Source organism: Olea europaea, chromosome 21, assembly GCF_002742605.1.
Source record: "Olea europaea var. sylvestris chromosome 21, O_europaea_v1, whole genome shotgun sequence".
NCBI classification, from domain to species: domain Eukaryota; kingdom Viridiplantae; phylum Streptophyta; class Magnoliopsida; order Lamiales; family Oleaceae; genus Olea; species Olea europaea.
The window spans coordinates 15,675,633-15,695,703 of NC_036257.1; the positions used below are offsets into that span (position 1 = coordinate 15,675,633).

The following is a 20,071-nucleotide window of genomic DNA, read 5'->3' on the forward strand; positions in this document are numbered from 1 at the left end:
GGGGGGGGGGGGGGGGGGCAAATAAAGATTTTGATAGTGCAAATAAAGATTTTGATAGTACAAAAAAATCGTTAAGTGAGAAATATTAAGTTCATGACCAAATGCAAGTTGCAAATGGGAAATGATAATACGTAGCTGATCGTATATGAATCAATAATGTAGCATGTAATATGGCATGATCCCAAATAGAAGGTAGGAGTTTTATTTTCATAAGTGATGGTAACGTTCCGCTAAATCATTTTCGGGTACAGACATGCGCAACTGAATGTTCAATAACAATTTCAATTGACATACAGTAATCATCGAATGCTTATGATCTAAATTAACTAGCATTTTCAAAACAAATAGTCTTGATTTAATAATCGAAAAATTGCTCTCATAATTTTATAATTTGAGTAAGTAGTCTAGCAGATGCTGCATTCTTAATGAAAAGTAGGCAAACATATAACAATCTAGTAGAAGAATCAATTAATACTATAAAATAACAAAATAATCCACATGGTGAGTGTATTGGCCCACATATATCTCCATGAATTCTTTTCAAGAAAGTTGGAGATTCAATATTGACATTTGTAATCGAAGGTCTAATTACTAGCCTGCCTTGCGAACAAACTGCACATGGATATTCATTAGATAAAAGAATCTTCTGGTTCTTTAAAAGATATCCATGTGAATTGTTTAATATTTGACGGATCATTCTAGCTCATGGATGTTTAAGTCGATCATGTCAAAGTATAAAAATTTTTGGTTTAACAAACTTCCAATTCGTAACAATATTTGATTCAACCATTTTTATAAATATATAATACATATCAAATTAGAGTGCATGAAATTTTTCTTTTATCTACTTCTGATTAGATACAAAAAAAGTTATGCAAAGATAGTCAACATTCTTTTCTTGTATCGTCTGTGATATCCATTACAGTGGATATCTTTAAAATTAAGCAAATTTCTTCTGAATTTGGTAGAATAAAATGTATCGTCAATAAATAATTTTGTATTATGTGATAAAATAATACAAGTTCTTCCAGAATCTTCAACGATATTCGATGCACTTGATATCGTATTAATATTATTTTTTGCTAATTTTAAGTCCAAAAAATATTTTTGTATTGAAAATTTGTATATGTAGTTGCACTATCAATCAAGCAGGGATCATCCATCATGAATATATATATAAATATAACAAAATAAATATACTTAAAAAAACTTGAATTTAAATTTAAAAGGTAAACATAATTCAATACTGTAAAATTAACGATGTTTCAAAATTTTTTTTTTGATAAGTAAAATATATTTCAAACTAAATTTCTAAAATAAAGGGAAATACTAGAGGTAAGAAAATAAGCTAATCTATGACTTCCATCACACCATCCCCAATCAATGATCAATATTACCATTTAGATCAACAAAGAAATCAGAGACATCCAAATGAGTCACAGCAATGGAACTATCATAGTTAGCAAAATTTGTCTCCACTTTTTCATTTTTCTTGATTGAATTTTGGTAAAGATCCATAAGATGTTTTTCCGTACGATAAGGTACGTGTCCAATGCCCTTTCATTTTACATGTAAAGTAACTTTCTTCATGTTCTTTTTTAGATGTGTTACATTTATTTGCTTTGTGCCTTTTTAAACTGTTTTTGTTGATGATAGCTTTGTTGGTTATTTCTCCACGATTTATTTCACGCACAGGTTCACGTCCACATCCACATCTATATCCATGTCTTTGACTTGATATTGCATTTGTTTCAAACAATACAGCAATGGTACAGAACTAATTGGATGTAATCCATAATTTTCCATCAGTAGTTCACTATTTTTTTCAGCTATAAATAGGCAAGATATGAGTATTGAATACCTTTTAAAACCACGCTCATGATATTGTTGCTGTAGAAGTACATTCGAGGCGTAAAATGTGGAAAAAGTTTTCTTCAACATGTCTTTATCAGTAATTTTCTTTCCACATAATATCAATTTTAAACATATTCTAAACAGCTCAGAATTGAACTCACTAACAATTTTGAAGTCTTGTAAATGAAGGTGCATCCACTCATAGCGAAATTTGGAGAGGACTATAATCATCCGATAATCAAATCTTTCAGTAATTTTTTTCAAAGAATTTTCAGATCTTTTTCAGTGAAACATTCAATTTTCAATCCATCGTAAAGATGATGACGAATGAAAATGAGAGTTTTTACATGATTGTATAGAGATCTTTTGTTTCATTCTTTTATTGTTTCTCCCTAATCTTTTAAGACAAGACGAATATCAACATCGAGTACCAATTATAAATAATTTTTTTCAGATATGTCAAGTGCAGCAAACTCAAATTTTGTAATGTTTGTCATTTAATTAACTACACAACAAAGCGAAAAAAATACAATTAGTTTCGAAGAATATGATTAAACATCACATAATAGTTAATCAAGTAGTCAATATGACATAAGTTATGTTTTTTTCCTTCTATGATAAACACTACTTTAAAATAATATCTTCTTCAAAATATATGTAACTTTAGGAGCACATTTTATTTTACTATTATTTCTTAAAGAGCAATATGTCAATATTGTTATGAGACACTAAAAAATTATAATTCATGCTCCTTGGGATTAAATAATATCTTTCTAAAATATTAAAAAAATAAAATTTATGCCATTCTGGAGCAAGTTGTATTATTTACCAGTATTAATTATATAATGTTGTATTACTTCAGGAACAACAACAATTAAAATGAATTCAATAAATAATATTTTATTTCTAAACATAAAAAAACAAAAAATGAAAATAAAAATGAAACGTTCAATTGCACACTGCATAATATTAATTATTAATTAATCTATAAATATACATAAATTAACCTGAATTCATTAATATGAATTGAGTGGAATTTATGGGATGCGTGTACAATCAATAATAATTTATGGTATTTAGATGTATATTATAATTGATATATGTGAAGACAAATCAATGTCATTGCTTTTCTAGCCATTACCATGTATAGGTAATAATTACCATTATTGCATATGAACTAATTATACAAATAAAAATGGATATAAAACGTCAACTATATAACTTAAAGGATCGACAAATGAAAAGGCATGGAAATTGAGAAAGCAAATAGTAGCATGAATTGATTTCTGGTGGAGAATTGACTTGACATATCAGAACGCATGAGAGTAATCATAAATAACTTATTAAAGTAGAGAAGAAAAGGGGTGGGCAGCAGATTGAAAATATATTCACGTTTGTATACATTTATTAAAATAGAGAAAAAAAAGTAGTAGCCTTGTATGTAAAAAAAATTTACATAACACCAAATTAATTTGGACAGTGCTAGACGTACCCATGTTTCACATAATGTCCTACAGAATCTGATGTGGCTTCAAAATCAAAATATCACTGAAGAAATGTCAAAATATCTCTGAAGTTTAAAAAGAGATTTTCTTGTAATTGTAAAACCTTAATCCTATTATTAAATTTATTCATTTAAACATTATAGATCCATATAAATTTTATATATTCATCCCATTATAAATACATTCCTAATATAATTTCAAAAATTTTAAAAAATCACTATATTCATCCAATTATTTTCAACATTTAGACCACGTTTGATAGCCATTAATTTTCCCTATAAATTAATTTTTCGACCATTTTCACCCACATATCTGACAACGCATGTGAACGTGTGCAGGCATCTAACATTTTCATTTCCTCCAACCGTCCCTCTCACTGACACAACTCTCTCTCCCCCCTATCATTTCCGCTTCCCTCAAACTGCCACTCCCACCGACTACACTTTTTCCCTCTTTTCGGCCGAAACGGGCAACCTCACCAACAACAGTTTCTCTGCCTTACACAAAAGCCCCCTCGTGAACATTTGTGACGCTCGTCACAACCACGATTGAGGGAAAGGCCTCGATGTCAACCTCTGCGACCGAATCTGTAGCCTGCACAAGATATTCGGCACCGATCTTCTCCACCAACCGAACATGGATCTCGCTGAAATTTAGGTATACCCACTTCGTTCCACTTGTTTTCCACACTTCCATTAGGTTTTGCTTCAATGCTAACGACCCATAACACTTCACAGTCGGGCGCGAGCCTACAACGCTTGTCCAACACCGCTATCGAAACCGCAAGGGGATCTAGCTCGAAAACCTATGCGTGCTGGAGCCCGGACATGAATTGGGCCTTTATAACTACCTGCGAAACAGCCATAGTGGAGGGTCACTAAAACGGCAGGTGTTTCACTAAACACGGTTGGGAACGCGTGTCCGCCTTCTTCAACTCGGTCATCGGGCACAGCTGGAGCAAGCAGCAGTTGCGAAACCATTGGGACGGAATGCAACGAACCCTCAAACATCTGTCGGAGCTTGTGAACAACAGCGGGGTAGAGTATGACGTAGTCACCGACCGCAATGGTGGAGTCGGAAGCTTAAGGTAACATCTCACACCTTCGCTAATTTGGCCCACCCTTCAATTCATGAAGAATTATGTACATTCGGCCACTTCACTTTACTGCCAAACTGCTGCCCTTAACAAACTTTAGCATTTTCCTTCGTTAACTTGAACCACCTTGAATTGACTGAGATGAATTGAGTATTACAAACTGCAATGAATAATTAGCAACAAATGTGCATGGATGATGAATTGATTTCTAATTTCGACTAGAATTCACTACAAAATCCTTATGGGTTGGAAATTGGTTTATGTTAATTAGTGGCTTTTTCTTTCCTCAACGAACATGGACTTCATAAATTAATCAGTTGTATGCTTGTTGTGTTGGAATGTCACACGCGGTTGACGTGATCAAAATGAATAACGTTGTTGTTATGTACTAATTTTTTCTATTGCTTATATCAGTTTCAGACTTTATACCGTTGCTATCTTCAAATTTTTTTAATGGCTTACACTGTGGTTTTCGTGTCCCTGTTCGATGAATTCGGGGAAGATCTGTAATTCTCAAAACTGCATACGCTTCAATATAATGCGAATAGTGTTCGTTATTTATTGGAAGTCAAATATGAAATTATGCATCAACCTACGCACTAATTTTCCAAAAAATGGAAACGCAACCAAAAAAATCGTCAATTTTTTTTGGAAAATAATAAGCTTGTTTCAATTCTCCTGTCGAAGCACAATGAGTCGGACATGGCGTATCATGCATATTTTGTTGCGTATTCTCGTATCTCACATTTTATCTGTTTTTACGCATTCCAAATTCCAGTCCAGGCTGATACTCTAACTCCTCAACCCATGCTTTGTAGAGAATAAGGGGTGCAAAGACTTCAAGGACAAGGAAGAGATCTACATTCGCTACTGTTAGCTATTTGGAGACTGCTACGATGGAGACAAGTACGTCGTCACTCCCACTAAATTATGCAAAATGGGATTCAACCTATACGAGTGTGCTAGAAGACAACAGTGATGCTATTCTGATCGACGTCGAGAGCAATGGTTTGAGCGAAGAGGCCGAATAAACAAATGCTGGGGTACACAAGCATTAGTAAATGAAAATCTTCAGACGGACAACGAAGAGGCTGGAAGAAAAAAGTCTGCCCGTGAACTATTTTTCTTAGTTGACCGTGCCGCGGAGGAAGTGACAGTGAAGACTAACACGATGATGGCCACAAGCAAAAGTGTTGGCGCTGCCTTTATTGAAGAGCTGTTAGAAACAGGATGGCTCGAACTGAGAACTCCCATGTACTTTTTTGCCTGCGCACTTCTTGTACAAAAGTGTTACCGGAACATGCTCACTGTCATGAAGGACGTGGATGAGAAATTTGAGTGGATCAAGTGGATGTTTAACAATCGAGGAAGGTAATTATGCTGGTTGTCGTTCATTTTTTCTGTTCTATTAAGTAATGATGAAAACTGTTTTCTTTTTTTTGTACTATCGTCTCAGCATTGTAATTTATGTGTTTTACTTTTTTCTATCGTAGTCTAAACGTACTCAAGTACTGTGCTCCATTAGTTTCTGCATAGCGTGCAAAATTTCCACTCTACATTATAGGCAAACCTAGGCCTCAACATAATGGATAGGAAAAGTTTGTCACGTTCACATTTTTTCAAAGTTCCTTATGTTATCACGCCACTATCAAAGAAAGAATAATTTTTAGTAAAAGAGAACCTATAGCCCCAGTCTGAAAAAGGGTGTGTGCACACAGTGTGAGGCCATAGTTTTCAAACCTTGCAAGCACTAGAGAATAATTGCATGTGCTATGGTACCCATGCATGCAGAAGCTCTATAAATTCCCATGAAGAAAGGTAACGAGCGTAAGAAAGAGCTTTGTGAGGCTATGATGTTTAAGACTTATTTTTCAGCTTTTAAGAAATAAAGGTCGTGATATTATTATCAGCTCAAATGCTTGCCAACACAGACGGTCTTAACCTAAACTGCGTTCTACTGCCGAGATCCGATGACGAGGACGACATGGATGAATTGGATTTCCTCAACCAGTTGGCAGCCGATGTAACTGCATGGGTTATGTATTGCAGAATCGCGGAGAGCGAAGCACATCAATACTTTAGGCGACGACGTCGTCATGTGCAATGATTTCCATTCGTAAGAAATGGTCACATATTCATGATAGAGGCAATGAGCGAGAATGGACAAATGTGCTTTCAAGAATTTCGTATGTATCCCCCAATGCTGCAACATTTAACACATGTATTGCGCGACGAGCATGGCCTACGAAGTAGTCAACAAGCAGATATCTACGAGCAAGTTAGCATGTTCCTCTGCATACTCACACATGAAAAGGAATATCAACAGGTGACAACGCTGTTCAACCATTCGTTAGAAATCGTGTGTTGCTACATCAAAGAGGTTCTACATGAGGTATTTGCACTTTCCGTGCGTATGATTAGGCAGAATCTGAACTACAACGAAGGTTTGGACCCTCACAGGCCTGATTTGAACAAGCACCCACTGTTTGCAAACTGTATCGGAATAATTGACGGAATGCATGTCAAAGCAGCACTACCATGGCACGAGCGTATACACTTCATAGGCCGAAAAGGTGAGCCTACGCAGAATGTGTTGGCCGCGTGCTATTTCAATTTATGTTTCACGTTCGTCCTTGCAAGGTACACTAGGAATATCCACAATGCTAGACTACTCGCACGTTCTATTAACTTGCCAAAATTCATTTCTGTTGTCGGGTCCTAGCAAGTACTATTTGGTAGACTCCGTATTTGCACATCGACCAGGTATATGGCACCAGACAAAGGGTCGGACATCCTGTATCACTTCTAGCAGTTTCAGGACGAGCATAGGGGACAGCGCCATCACTTTAGTAATGCTTGTGAGAAGTTTAACTTCAGACACTCGTCCTGCAAAAACATCAACGAACGTGTGTTCGGGGTGTAGAAACAAATGTGGAAAATATTGGACTATGCCCAGTTACCCTAACTCGATGCAAGTTACTTTTGTCGTTGCCACGATGGGAATATATAGTTTTCTACGACGGTCTGGAGTGGTGGACGAGGCTTCCAGGAGAGCAGAGAAGGATGACGACGAGGCCGAGGTGGAGCTACCCAGCGCCGAAGATGAGATGAGATGCAATGCATGCACCAGAGTTGCAGCGGAGCAAGTGGGACAAACTGCGTGATTACCTGGCGCAGTAGCCATGAATATGATCCGATTGTGAAGTATTCCAATGGTGGCCAAGGAACTAAATGTAGCTTGCAAGTAAAGTGTGCGGGTGGCAAATGTGTTTTCTGAATAAATGGTATCTGCTCGATGCACCTGGTGCAATTGTAATCATTTTCTCGTAATTGTAACGATTATTAAAAAAAAAAACTATGTGCAAAACAAAGAAATAACCATGATGATGTTTGGAAAATAATTGAGTAAGGTGTCACATGAGTGAAGTTTGGATTGTCGTTTACCCAATTTTTATAATGATTATAAAAATAAAAATAAAACTATGTGCAAAATAAGAAATAACTATGGTGATGTTTGGAAAATAATTGGGTAAGGTGTCACGCGGTTAAATTTTGGATTGTCTTTTACCAATTTATTGTCTATTGGTTTTTATATGTTTTGGAATTTGTGCCTTGGAAAACCATTTGTTCTTCCCAATTTTCTCACCTGCCAGAATATTGCAAATTGGTTGCACAAACAATCCAATAATGACAACAAGGGAAAATTTGGGATTTTGCAAAGTTTGAATTTGAATTGGAGAATAAAATATTGTTCGGACCCCACGTAGATGTGATAGGAAAAATGCACTTTCGTAATTAATGGCTGCTGAACGACTTCTTAATTTGATTCTTACTTTTTGTTTTCTATATTATCATGTCAGTGCTTTAATATTTAATTATAAAGGTTGGCAAATCTCTTCTTTTGAATTTATAGGATTTTATAAAGAGTATACTGCTCAAGCAACCAAACAAATCCCTCCTCAAATCATGTGTTAATATTTTTTATTTTTCATTTTTTTGCTTATAAGCTCATAATTTTGGTTGTTTGGACTGATAATTTTAAATTTGTTCTCTTTTGTAATGTAAGAATATTTTGATAAGTATTGAAACTTATTTTATATTTTCTCATATATTTTTATCTATCAAACCAATACTTAAAAAAGTATAAAAAATAATATTTTGTTTTTCATATCATGAAAGAATTATAACTCTAATAATGTGTTTTTTATTTTTTTAATTTCCGTTGAAGATGATATTTTATGATTAGAATTTTATGATTTTAGATGAAGTAGGTATTTATTATTATTAGAATTATAGTTAATCACAAACTTTAAAAGAATGTAAAAACATTTAAAAGAATTTATGAAAATAAATATTTGTGAATGAAGTTAGAACAATATTTTTTTATTTAATTTTATTTATGTCCATTTGGGTAAATTTACATAAGATAAAAATATAATATAATTATATTTTTAAAAGTTGATGTGTATATAAAAACTGTGGATGTAAATAGCGGTACCCTTACTATATTGGAATGTAATGTGGATGAATAAAATACTTTTTAAAAATCTTAAAATTTTAATCGAGATATTTAGAATGTGTTAGATATATCAAAATAGTGGATGAAAATAGCAGCTCTCATTTTATATTGCGCCTGTTTGAATTAGAATTTAAGTCAAAGTCAACAATTAATTTTAATCTCATATTTCGAGGAATTTACAACTTTTTAACTCTGTATTTCATCGACTTTTATCAATATTTACTAAAAATATGATTTATATCTATATCACTATATTAATTTATTAACTACAGCAAACATATATGCTTACGTACAGAAACATTAGAATTAGGTGTTTCGGAGTAGAACTCGTCTAAAGGTCGTTAGCTGGTGCTAGATGGATGTACGAACAAAATTAACGAAATAAGAAGTGAAAAAAAAAAAAATAATAAGTGGCAATTTTTTTAACTTCTAACTTAGAAGACATGCTATCAGAATAGGAAACGAGGACTGAGAAATTCAGTATACAATAATCAGGTGTTCAATTTTCATCAAGGTTGGCTGCGTGAAACGCAAATCCTTGAAAGTTAATTCAATTACTAACAATATATTTAGACTGTATTTGAAATTAAATTTTAGAGTCCAGTAATCAGAATTATTTAGGTATATGGGAAACTTAAGAACTATCAATTACTGTTTGTACTATTTGACAACAAATTTTGAAAAATAAAAAAAATAACTTTCATTTCTACTTTTAGCTTATTAAATAATTAATTCATTTTAAAGGACAAGGATTCAGCCCTTATTAATGATAATATGAACTCGAATTATTATAGAGCGTCCATATCTTTTCAATAATATTCTAGAATATGATTCCAAAACTTGTCAAGATGATGGCAAAACTCTTTCACTCTAGCTGCATTTTAGCCTTTCCAATTTGTAATCTAACTTGCCTCTTCCATATAAATTGTAAAAATTCCTGAAAATTTATTATTATTACATGCAATTATGGTCTGATATTGTGATATTGTGAGTGTAAACTGGGTTTCTTGTTTAAAAATGTTTCCTTACTAAAATTTGGAAAATCTATTATTATATTGATTGCAGCTTGATGTTGATATTGCAACGCATATACATATATATATATATATATAGGGTTTTGCATCATGTTAAATTGGATGAAACTATTTTTCTTCAAAATAGTAGTATCCAAGTTCCATGTTCCCTGGTCCACAATGTAAAGAATGTTCTGCAAGAAAATTTTGTTTGACATTTGAATTATGCTTTTATTTCTAACATATAAAACTTTAAGAGCCTGTTTGGTACGAATTAAAATATGCTTTTAATCTAAGTCAAATCAAACAATTAATATTAATCATATCTTTCATGGGTTGCATAACTTCTCAACCACACATTTCAAAACTTCTATCACAATCTATTAAAAAAATATAATTTTAATAATTATCAAACACTAGGGATGTCAATTGGGCTAGTCGATGTCAATTGGACTAGTCGGCTCGGGCAGCCCATGGTTCGACCTGAAAAAAGCTTGAGCTTGCTCCACTCGAGGCTTGATTTCTAGCTGAGCCCCATTTTGAGGTTTCGGGCCGAGCTGAGCCGACCAGTATGGCTCTCCAGCTTGGGCCTTAAAAGATAAGGTAGCAGGCGGTTACCTTTCTTAAGGTAACACTTGAAGGCAGCTGAGTGCCATAAAAAAAATAAAAAAAAATAAAAAAAAATGAAAGAAAGCAAAAAAGAGAGAAAAAATCGAGTCGGCCCGGTTTGGGCTATGCTCGCTAAGGCCTGAGCTTTGGTTTTTTGGCCGAGCTTTTGCTCAGCTCAGGCTCGAAAAAAATCTATTTGATTTTACTCGAGCCGAGTCCGAACCTTGAGTTTCGACTCACGAGCCGGTTCAACTCGTTGACATCCCTGCCAAACACCTTCTAAGATTTAATACATAATTAGATATTAATAAAAAATTAGTTTTAAACTAATATATTGCATTAGATAATTATTTAATTATAATATATTTTATTTTTCATAAAATATCTTGTATAATGTGATGATGATGATGATGATAAATATTACATCAAGTAAATCAATTTTTGGACGATTTTAACTTTATTACAATTCAATTATTTCAATTATAATTTACTTTTCATTTTTCAATATGTAATAAATACTACAAAACCCTTATCGTGTATAAATTTCATGTTATTAATTTTCAATTAATTAACATTCACATTAATCTAGATTTAATGAATCTTAACATGATGAATCATAATCTAGATGAATTTATTTCTATTCATGTATCTAAAAATTTTCATGGAGTTTAAATTCATGTATTAGCAATTAATTCTTATGTACCAAATGTAATATAAAAAAGTTGCCAATTTGTAATATTTTATCATCAAAAAATATTTGAATCATAGAAATCAAGTTTTGAGAGTATAATTTTCTTCTTTTATATTTCTATCCTAAATTTTATTTTTTATTTTTTTGTTTCGTTTGAAACTCATTAAATCCTACCAACAAATTGGTATCAGATATTACTTTTATAGTACTTATAAAATATTTCAGAATAATGTATATTCAACTCTAACTAATAATATATCACGATGTATATTTAATTATTGTCCATTTTAGTAATTTTATATGCTCACGACATTAAAGTACTTTTGTTACAAAATGCTAATTTTGATAAGTACAACAATTTGGAAATAAAACTTTACAGGAGTTTAACTGATTATTTCTTCAGTACAACTAATTCTTTTCTTAGCACAATTACAATTGATTTTCTTAAAAATATAGCAATACTAAGACAAAATGTTTTTTTCTTTAAGGGGGAATGTACACAAATAAGATAATAAAATAAAAAATTATAAACATATTTTTAATGGTATATTATTCCAGAAATACTACATAAGACAATATTGGCATTATTTTGGAACTCCACAAAATCCAACAAATTAAAAATCCCATTAATTAAAATAAATTTTATCTAATAAACCAGCAAAATTAGTCATTATTCCATTGAATTGTGTTGACATAATTTTTTGTTAGGGTGACGTGGACAATAGATACCCAGCCCACTTGTGTACAAGTAAACAAAATTCAACACGTATGGACAGATTGCTGGTCGATAATATTCCAAAGTTAGACATGGAAGAAGCTTTATAACAATGGACAAATATGTTTGGCTCCAACAATATATTTTAAGAACGATTGTGTAATAATAACAAATCAGAAACAACTCAAAGAAAGTAAAATAATGTAAACTCTAGTAATGCAAATGTATAATTAGGAAGAGAGAAGACAAATAATAGCTTTAAGCGTATTGAGTTGCATTAGCTTTCAAATGAGACAACGATGGGGTATTTATAATATAACATATGAAATAGCGTCCATTGGATGAAGATATATATAGCTTTATCTCCTTAACCGAAACATCTAATTTTACGCATTAATTTGAACTCACTAGCTTGTGGTACATTTAATGATCTTACAGATAGTGACCACCTTACAACTTAAATTGACAAGACTTTGACATTCCACTCATTACAAAGGTCTCATCAATCATTCGAAAATGATCTCACACATAAACTCAAGATCTTCTCGTGTGGGTCATCACTTGCTGTGGTTGAGCTTCGATTTTTATTTTTATTGAGCTTCATCACTTTGGTAGGCAGATGCACTTGAGCCTCGTATATGGCTTCATCGTTAGCATGGGACTGCTTCAGTGAGTATGGCTTCAAAGCTTCGAATGTACAACTCCAATAATCCACGTGGCTTTATAGCAAGGGACTTCAGCAAGTCGAGCGTAAGAAACTGTATCCCAAGAAATCCAACTTCTTATTACTTGGATTATCTTGTAGACGCCAATCCAAAATTATAATATAGAAATATCACGCTTCTTCCCCAAAAATTGGCTGAATAAAATTATCGAATCACACATGAATAAAATACATTTCAACAAATACTTTCGAGAAATCGACACTACTAAAATGAATAATGTAGGACACATTATAACAAGAAAATTTGTGAAGTGTAAACATTGGATTGTGTCGCACATCACAAAAACTCTAACATGATGAACACAAAAATGTAACACAAGGTAAGACAATACAAGTTTAAATGACACAAGATAATGGTGTAAAAGATTTGCTTGTAATGACACTAAACATATTGATAGAACGGACAGATTTTTAAGGTGATTTTGGGGTTGTTCTAATGGGTGGACGAATTTTCGGCCATTTGGGGTGGATTCTAATTTTGAAAAATTTAAAAAGTATTTCTATGAGATGCAAGTAATAAACAGTTATTTTATTTTCAGAATATAAAAGAAGTAATAGTAATTTTGTATCGGTTGAAGTCAAGTAGTGGGCTCCATTTCCCTTTCTTCATTTTTTTTTTATCAGATAAAAAATGTCTATCTCTAATGCAATATCTAAATATAGAAAAAAAAGAAAAGAAAAAATTCTATTGAAAACTACTCTTGATTGTTTAATTGGTTTAACTAAAAGTAATATCTTTTCCTGGTTTTACTCCCAAATCACGTAATCAAGGTTGCATTTTTTTTTCTTCAGGTAAAGTTCTTCCTCTCGTTGTTTCTTAATTGGATTATCTAGTTCAATCTGAAAACCAGATGTCCTGTAGTAAATGACAGGTGGGATGCTTAATTGGGCATTTCGGTGGGCTAACCCACTATAAGTAAATCTTACGGGTAGAAGTTTTCCATTTCTGAAAATTATGCTTATACCACCTGCTTTCATTTTCACAATTCGGTGGGACATTTGAAATTACCAAATTAGCACGATATTCTTGCCATATGCCTAATAATGTTTGATACAGTCTTTGACTTTTAAGAGATCAAATGTAATATAATTAGGAGAGAAGAACAAAGATTGGAGAGGGAGATACCATTGGCAAAATTGCTGCAGATGGAACCAAAGTTTAAAAAGCTAGGTAGTTCTTTACAAGTGCCTAATGTGCAGGAATTGGCTAGGGAGAAATCGACCACTATTCCACCAAGATACCAGCGTCCTAACCAAGATCATCTCATTTCTTCCTTACCTGAAAATCGAATTCCTGTGATTGATATGCAAAAGTTGATCGAGAAAGATTCAATGGATACTGAGCTTCAAAAACTGCACACTGCATGCCAAGAATGGGGCTTCTTTCAGGTATGCACAGAAACAACTAAAATATATAGCACGATTGGCCCCCACAACTGGCTACTTGCAGTTGATTAGTATTTTCTGATGGATATGGTTTTATATGATCATAATTGGCTACTTGCAGTTGATCAACCATGGGGTTAGCTTTCCAAAGGTAGAGAAAATGAAGTTAGAAATTCAACAATTCTTCAGTCTCCCAATAGAGGAAAAGAAGAAGTTTAGTCAAGAATCAGGGGACGTAGAGGGTTATGGAAAGGCCTTTGTTGTATCAGAAGAGCAAAATCTTGATTGGGCAGACTTATTCTTTGCAATCACCTTACCAACTCACTTGAGAAAGCCTCACTTAATTCCCAAGCTTCCTACTAAGTTCAGGTAGAAACACATATCCTGTATTTGTACGGTCTAATCTCTGTACCAAAAATGTTGTTACTTGGGTCCTTTATTCTTGATTTTTGCAGGGATGCAGTAGATGAGTATGCCGCGGAATTGAAAAACCTTGCCGCGAAAATCCTAGACCTAATGGCTAAAGCTTTGCGCATGAAAGCTGAGGAAATGAATACAGTTTTCGAAGAAGGGATGCAGTCAATGAGGATGAATTACTATCCTCCCTGCCCCCAACCGGAGCTTGTTACCGGCCTTTACCCCCACTCTGATGCAGATGGACTCACCATCCTCCTCCAAGTCAATGAAATTGAAGGTCTTCAGATTAAGAAAGATGGAGCTTGGATTCCTGTTGTACCACTCCCTAATGCTTTTGTTATTAACATTGGAGACATCTTGGAGGTAAATGTACATAATCAAATGGCCTAAAGTCACTCCATTTATATGTTGTTCTCAACTATGTTTAGCTATAGCCTACAAATTCTATTGTATTCATTGAGATCTTATCATTACATGCTTTGACAGATTGTGACAAATGGAATTTACCGAAGCATTGAACATCGAGCAACTGTCAACTCAAAGAAAGAAAGGCTCTCCAGTGCCACATTTTGCAGCCCAAATATAAATGGTGATTTAGGTCCGGCACCAAGCCTTGTAACCCCTGAAACTCCAGCAAAATTTAAAAGAATCAGCTTTGTTGATTATATGAAAGGATTGTTTTCGCGGGAACTTGATGGAAAATCATACCTCGACGCCATGAGAATTTAGAGAAAGAGCAATCTGGTTCTTGATTTATGTATGCTGAGTTCATTAAATGAGAAATATGGTATCTGCTAATATTTATACATGGTATGGCAGCTGCTATCTGTGCCCAAAATCAAGTTGCTTTGTTTGAATAAATCTGTGTCCTAGTAGAAGAATGATTTAAGCGTTGTTACTCAAATAAGGCCCCTTAATTGATTAAGCTATTTAAATTCAAAAATAGAAGCATAACAATGAAGGAAACTGTATGTCAGAAGTTGCTATGTTACTTTGCATTGAAACACACGTTCTTGAAATATTTAATTATTTCGTCACTTGATTTTTTTCAATTATGGTTAATCTTATTAAGTCCAAGACAAGAATTGGGAAGTTTGCTAGGCAACAATGTCTTGCCAAGACGATACTGGATTAAGTGACTGGTGTAGCTAGTAGTAATTAATCAATGGTTTATATATATATATATATATATATTGAGATTATCAAAGTCGTGCAGATGATAATAATGTATGCTATAAAAACTATGTTGATAACTAAATCAAAATTGAAGCCAACTAAGCTTGAATTTTCGGATTTCCACTTCATTTAAGAATATTTGGCCGGAGTCAGGATTGTAGAATCTTTTATCAAATTGATAACTGTGGACTTCCCACTTCCACTCTCTCCAACTAGAGCCATTGTCTGCAAAAACAAAAAATTATCTTAATTTGAAGATAAATGACAATCTAAAACAGGAGAGGAGAGAGCAGATATTTCTCTATTTGATTGAGTGAATAATACCTTCCCAGAAGGAATACTTAGGCACAAATCCTTGAAGATTTGGATGTCCGGCCGTGTTGGATACTTAAATATTACATGTTGAAACCAACTAATCTCCTGGTGCACTACCTTTTTGAAAGACAAAGAACGAATTCTTTGTGTCAACTTACCACCAGCAATTGCAAAAAAGGAATTCTGTACTGGTACAACCACCAAGGTACACATAGGCCAAGGACGAATAACATGACTCCCCAAAACCTGAAATATTTCTAAAGCTTATGTGCAGGTTCAAAGAAAATTCTAAGAGCTGATGAAAATAAGAGTCCAAATATTGGAAAGACTACGCCATGTGCCCCAGCTGCCAATTATCTTTGTCGCAAATATGGCAACTCGGGTTTGTATGCAAGGCGTCTTATAGAAACTTTCTTATGTTCCTTCAAAACCTTGATTTCCTTTCATCTCGGGTGTTTCCAAATCGAGCTTCTGGATAGTCAATAAGACCAGGAACACCAAAGGGAGGAGGGAGTAATTTACTTCTTGTCGATCTCCTCATGGAAATTCTGCGATTCGCAGACTTGCTCAAGTTGCAATCTCAGTGTAGAGTAGAATCCATCTTCTGCAAGTCTGTCCCTTCAATGTTATCAATATGTTTAGCACCTTCTTGCATTTGAATCAGCTGGGAGTATGCCGTGTCGGGACTCCTTACCAACTCATCATGAGTGCCTTGCATATTTTGGAAAATCTTGTTTTCAAATTCATTCCATATGCTATAACTTAAAATAAATTTAACTAGTCGTGGTGCTTATACCTTATTCTACTAGTTTTCCAACTTGCACTACTGCTGTATGATCAGCATTTCTTATAGTTGTCAGATGGTGAGCAACAACTACTGTTCGTTTTGTCATAACATTCTCAAGTGCATCTTGCACAAGGCGTTCTGACTCTACATTCAGAGCACTTATTGCCTAATCAAGAAGACGGATTTTTGGATTTTTAAGAATTAAGAATAGCGCTAGCAATTGCAACCCTTTGCTTCTGACCACCGGATAGCTGAGTTCCATGTTCACCCATCATTCTATCAGCCCCTGTAAACTGGCTATTTTTATTTCCTCACATGTAAGAGCCAATGTTAAAATAATAATAATAATAATAATAATAATAATAATAATAATAATAATAATAATAATAATAATAATAATAATAATAATAATAATAATAATAATAATAATAATAATAATAATAATAATAATAATAATAATAATAATAATAATAATAATAATAATAATAATAATAATAATAATAATAATAATAATAATAAATCTGTGCCTTTCCTATTCAATCGAGAAAACAGTAAAGATCTGTTACCTGCGGGAAGTTGTCAATGAATTTGGCAGCATTAACAAGTTCTATTGCTATTCTAATCTCTTCATCAGAATCATCTCTTTGCCAAACAATATGTTTTCCTTCAAAGTAGTTGCAAATAAGATTGGTTCTTGACTTACAAATCCCATTTTTCCTCTGATCCATTTTAGTTTCAACATCTTCAAAGTAAATCCATCTATAAGTACTTCTCTAGCATCAGGATCATAAAATCTCTCCAAGAAGCTAAAAACTGTGGACTTCCCAGTTTCACTCTGCCCAACTAGAGCTGCAGTTTGGACACTTACAACGTGCAACAAAAGACCTGAAAATATCTGCACTTCTGGCCTTGCTGGATATGTGAAATACACATCCTTAAGTGCAATTTCAACTCATATCTTCCAATACAATTCCTCTGCCATCATAAGTATCAATATTCGGTTTCCGTTCAATGGCCTCAAACATTTTGCATACTGTAGCTTGACCTGCTGCAAATGCATTTATACATGGAGATTCTGTCCCAGTGATCTGATTCAAGAATTTACGGAGTGTATTACTTTCAAATAAATAATAAATGCAAGTTTGGTATGCACTGCTAAACAGAAGTGAGTATAATAAACAAGCTTTGATGTTTTACTTACATTCCCCCAGTCATTATGGCCATCATGATATCAATAACCTTTCCACCACTGTATCTTTTTTCCATGATCAGTTTTGATCCATGCCATGTGGCATTTCTTACTTGTGAAGTAAGTAGTTCATCTCACAAGCTAAAGTGTGGTGACGCTTGAATGAACACGTGGATGTTTTGTTATAGAACAAAGCGTTGGAGACCCACTTAGAGATTTCACATGGATAACTATCTGAGTGTCAGTGGTTAATTTCTAACGTTTTGTAGTGGGATTGGTCCTTTGACTTGAGGTCGTCATAGTATCTTATATGAGGACAGTCATACTTTGACGGTATTGGATATTGCTCTGCCAAAGGCCACTAATACGACATCGTTCGGGTATGTCAAGAATCATATGAAGGTGTGAATAACCAATAGAGGATTCATCTCTCTTAGATAGTAAGAGATTATGATTTGCATTTCATTCAATTAAGTCGATAACGAAATCCTTGACCAAGGTGTACTCATAAGTCAATAAGGAGTTTTCGACTTATATTGACTTAATAGTGGAGTGAAAGATATGATCAGTAATCGAGATTGACATACTTCTATATCTCGTAATTGATCGAATCATATTGACGAAGGGATTATAATTTCACGGTAAACGAATGAGTTTGGTTTTGTCATACCACGTGACACTTCTCGTCACATGTATTGCCCTGACACATTGCTAAATATCAATTTGGGACGATGAGTATGAATTGATGATAAATTAAAAGGATGTTTTAATTTATCGATTTTGATTAGATCAAAATAATATTTCACGTCGTTAGGCATTGTGATCGGAAACTTGGTGGGTAGCACACAAAAGGAGAACTAGAAGATTGTGATTTGTAAATTAATTAATTTAAAAGTGTTGGATAAATTAATTAATTGTGTTGCTTATTTAGAGGCCTGAATTGATTAATTGGATTAATTAATTCACGGACCGGATTTAATTAAATGAGTTAATTAAATGTTGAACCAGATCAGGTCAAGCCCGTTCGGGCTTTTATAAATATGATTAAAGTTTTCAAAATTGTAGAGATTTTTTCATTATTCTTGCTAGCACAAGAAAAACATTAATACTACGATCTTGTTCTCTGTATGGATCACCGTTGGAAGCTGGACAATTGAACAGCTATGGGTGGTAGATCAAAGCTACTGGAACAAGGGAAAAGCAAAGAAGTTTGCAGATCTCGTAAAAGGTACAATCTTTATCACAGTTTCTATCTAAACACAAAGATGAATACTGGTGGGAATCGAAAACTGTTTTAATTTTTCGCTGCGAATGTTAAGTAAATTCCCAACAAGAAAATCATTTTTTAACAAGGTTCAAGTAGTCTGGTAGATAGTACTCAACAAAACAATATAATAGACAAGATTTTAGTTTCTTTTTCTTCCTTAACATTATGACAAAATAAGTGAGTTGCACTCAAAGTTTTAGAACTCACTTTTTCACCAATGGCTTCTTGAATGAGTATGGTGTCCCCAAACATCCTCCCAATGACCACTCCCATTGTTGTTTGAGTATCGAAAAACTCGATATCTTGTCTTAATAGGGTTCTCATGTAACTAATTCAAACTGCTAGTCTTATTGTGCATGCTAAAGCAGTAAAACCTAAGATGCCATGAATAAAGAAGATAACCATTTTCCTAAAATTTTCTCAATTTATGAATTCCTTATTACCACCATCACTTTGTGTTCATTGCCAAACTTTTTACCCAAATATGACAGAATTGGGGGAAAAAAGGTAATACTTTAAATTATGCATAAGTTATATTTCATATTACCCAATTCCAACTTTTTTGGGTCGGGAGGCTTTTGGTTTTAGACAATTTGTTCATTGAATTTCATTTCATATTTAATTATTTCTTATTCATCTCCATAAACCTATGCATCTTCTAGTAAAAAACACTCAGTGGAATTCACATTGCTTATTGTTTAGTACCGGAATTTAATGGCAGTAATTGTAGTTAGAATGGGACACATAATCTCAAACCCATTGCATGAAAAGTAAAAAATCACTTTTGAAACTTCGTGCACTACGTGAG

General features: G+C 33.5%; 1 protein-coding gene, 1 long non-coding RNA gene and 1 pseudogene across 3 annotated transcripts; 2 read left to right on the forward strand and 1 right to left on the reverse strand.

Annotated features, from left to right (window-relative positions):
• The window catches only part of LOC111370186, a 20,756-nt pseudogene extending 1,169 nt beyond the window's left edge, over positions 1–19,587 (reverse strand).
• On the forward strand, positions 3,691–5,890 carry LOC111370893. Of its 2 annotated transcripts, none has more exons than XR_002698511.1 (3): positions 3,691–4,016; positions 4,097–4,446; positions 5,234–5,890. It is a non-coding gene; the product is annotated as an uncharacterized LOC111370893 (long non-coding RNA). The 2 variants fall into 2 exon arrangements; XR_002698510.1 differs by having other exon boundaries at positions 5,274–5,890.
• On the forward strand, positions 13,801–15,550 carry LOC111370887 (protein SRG1-like). Its single transcript, XM_022992788.1, has 4 exons — positions 13,801–14,115; positions 14,234–14,481; positions 14,568–14,892; positions 15,016–15,550. The coding sequence occupies exons 1-4, from the start codon at positions 13,873–13,875 to the stop codon at positions 15,256–15,258; spliced, it is 1,059 nt and encodes a 352-aa protein (XP_022848556.1). The 5' UTR covers positions 13,801–13,872; the 3' UTR covers positions 15,259–15,550.
• Positions 19,588–20,071: the final 484 nt, after the last annotated feature.

What these genes read in the sequence shown, in the direction of transcription:
- LOC111370887 (XM_022992788.1), top strand. Translation starts at nt 13,873, where the DNA reads ATGGAACCAAAGTTTAAAAAGCTAGGTAGTTCTTTACAAGTGCCTAAT. An exon ending in AAGAATGGGGCTTCTTTCAG is followed by an intron (nt 14,116 to 14,233) that starts GTATGCACAGAA and finishes GGCTACTTGCAG; the next exon opens with TTGATCAACCATGGGGTTAG. An exon ending in ACATTGGAGACATCTTGGAG is followed by an intron (nt 14,893 to 15,015) that starts GTAAATGTACAT and finishes ATGCTTTGACAG; the next exon opens with ATTGTGACAAATGGAATTTA.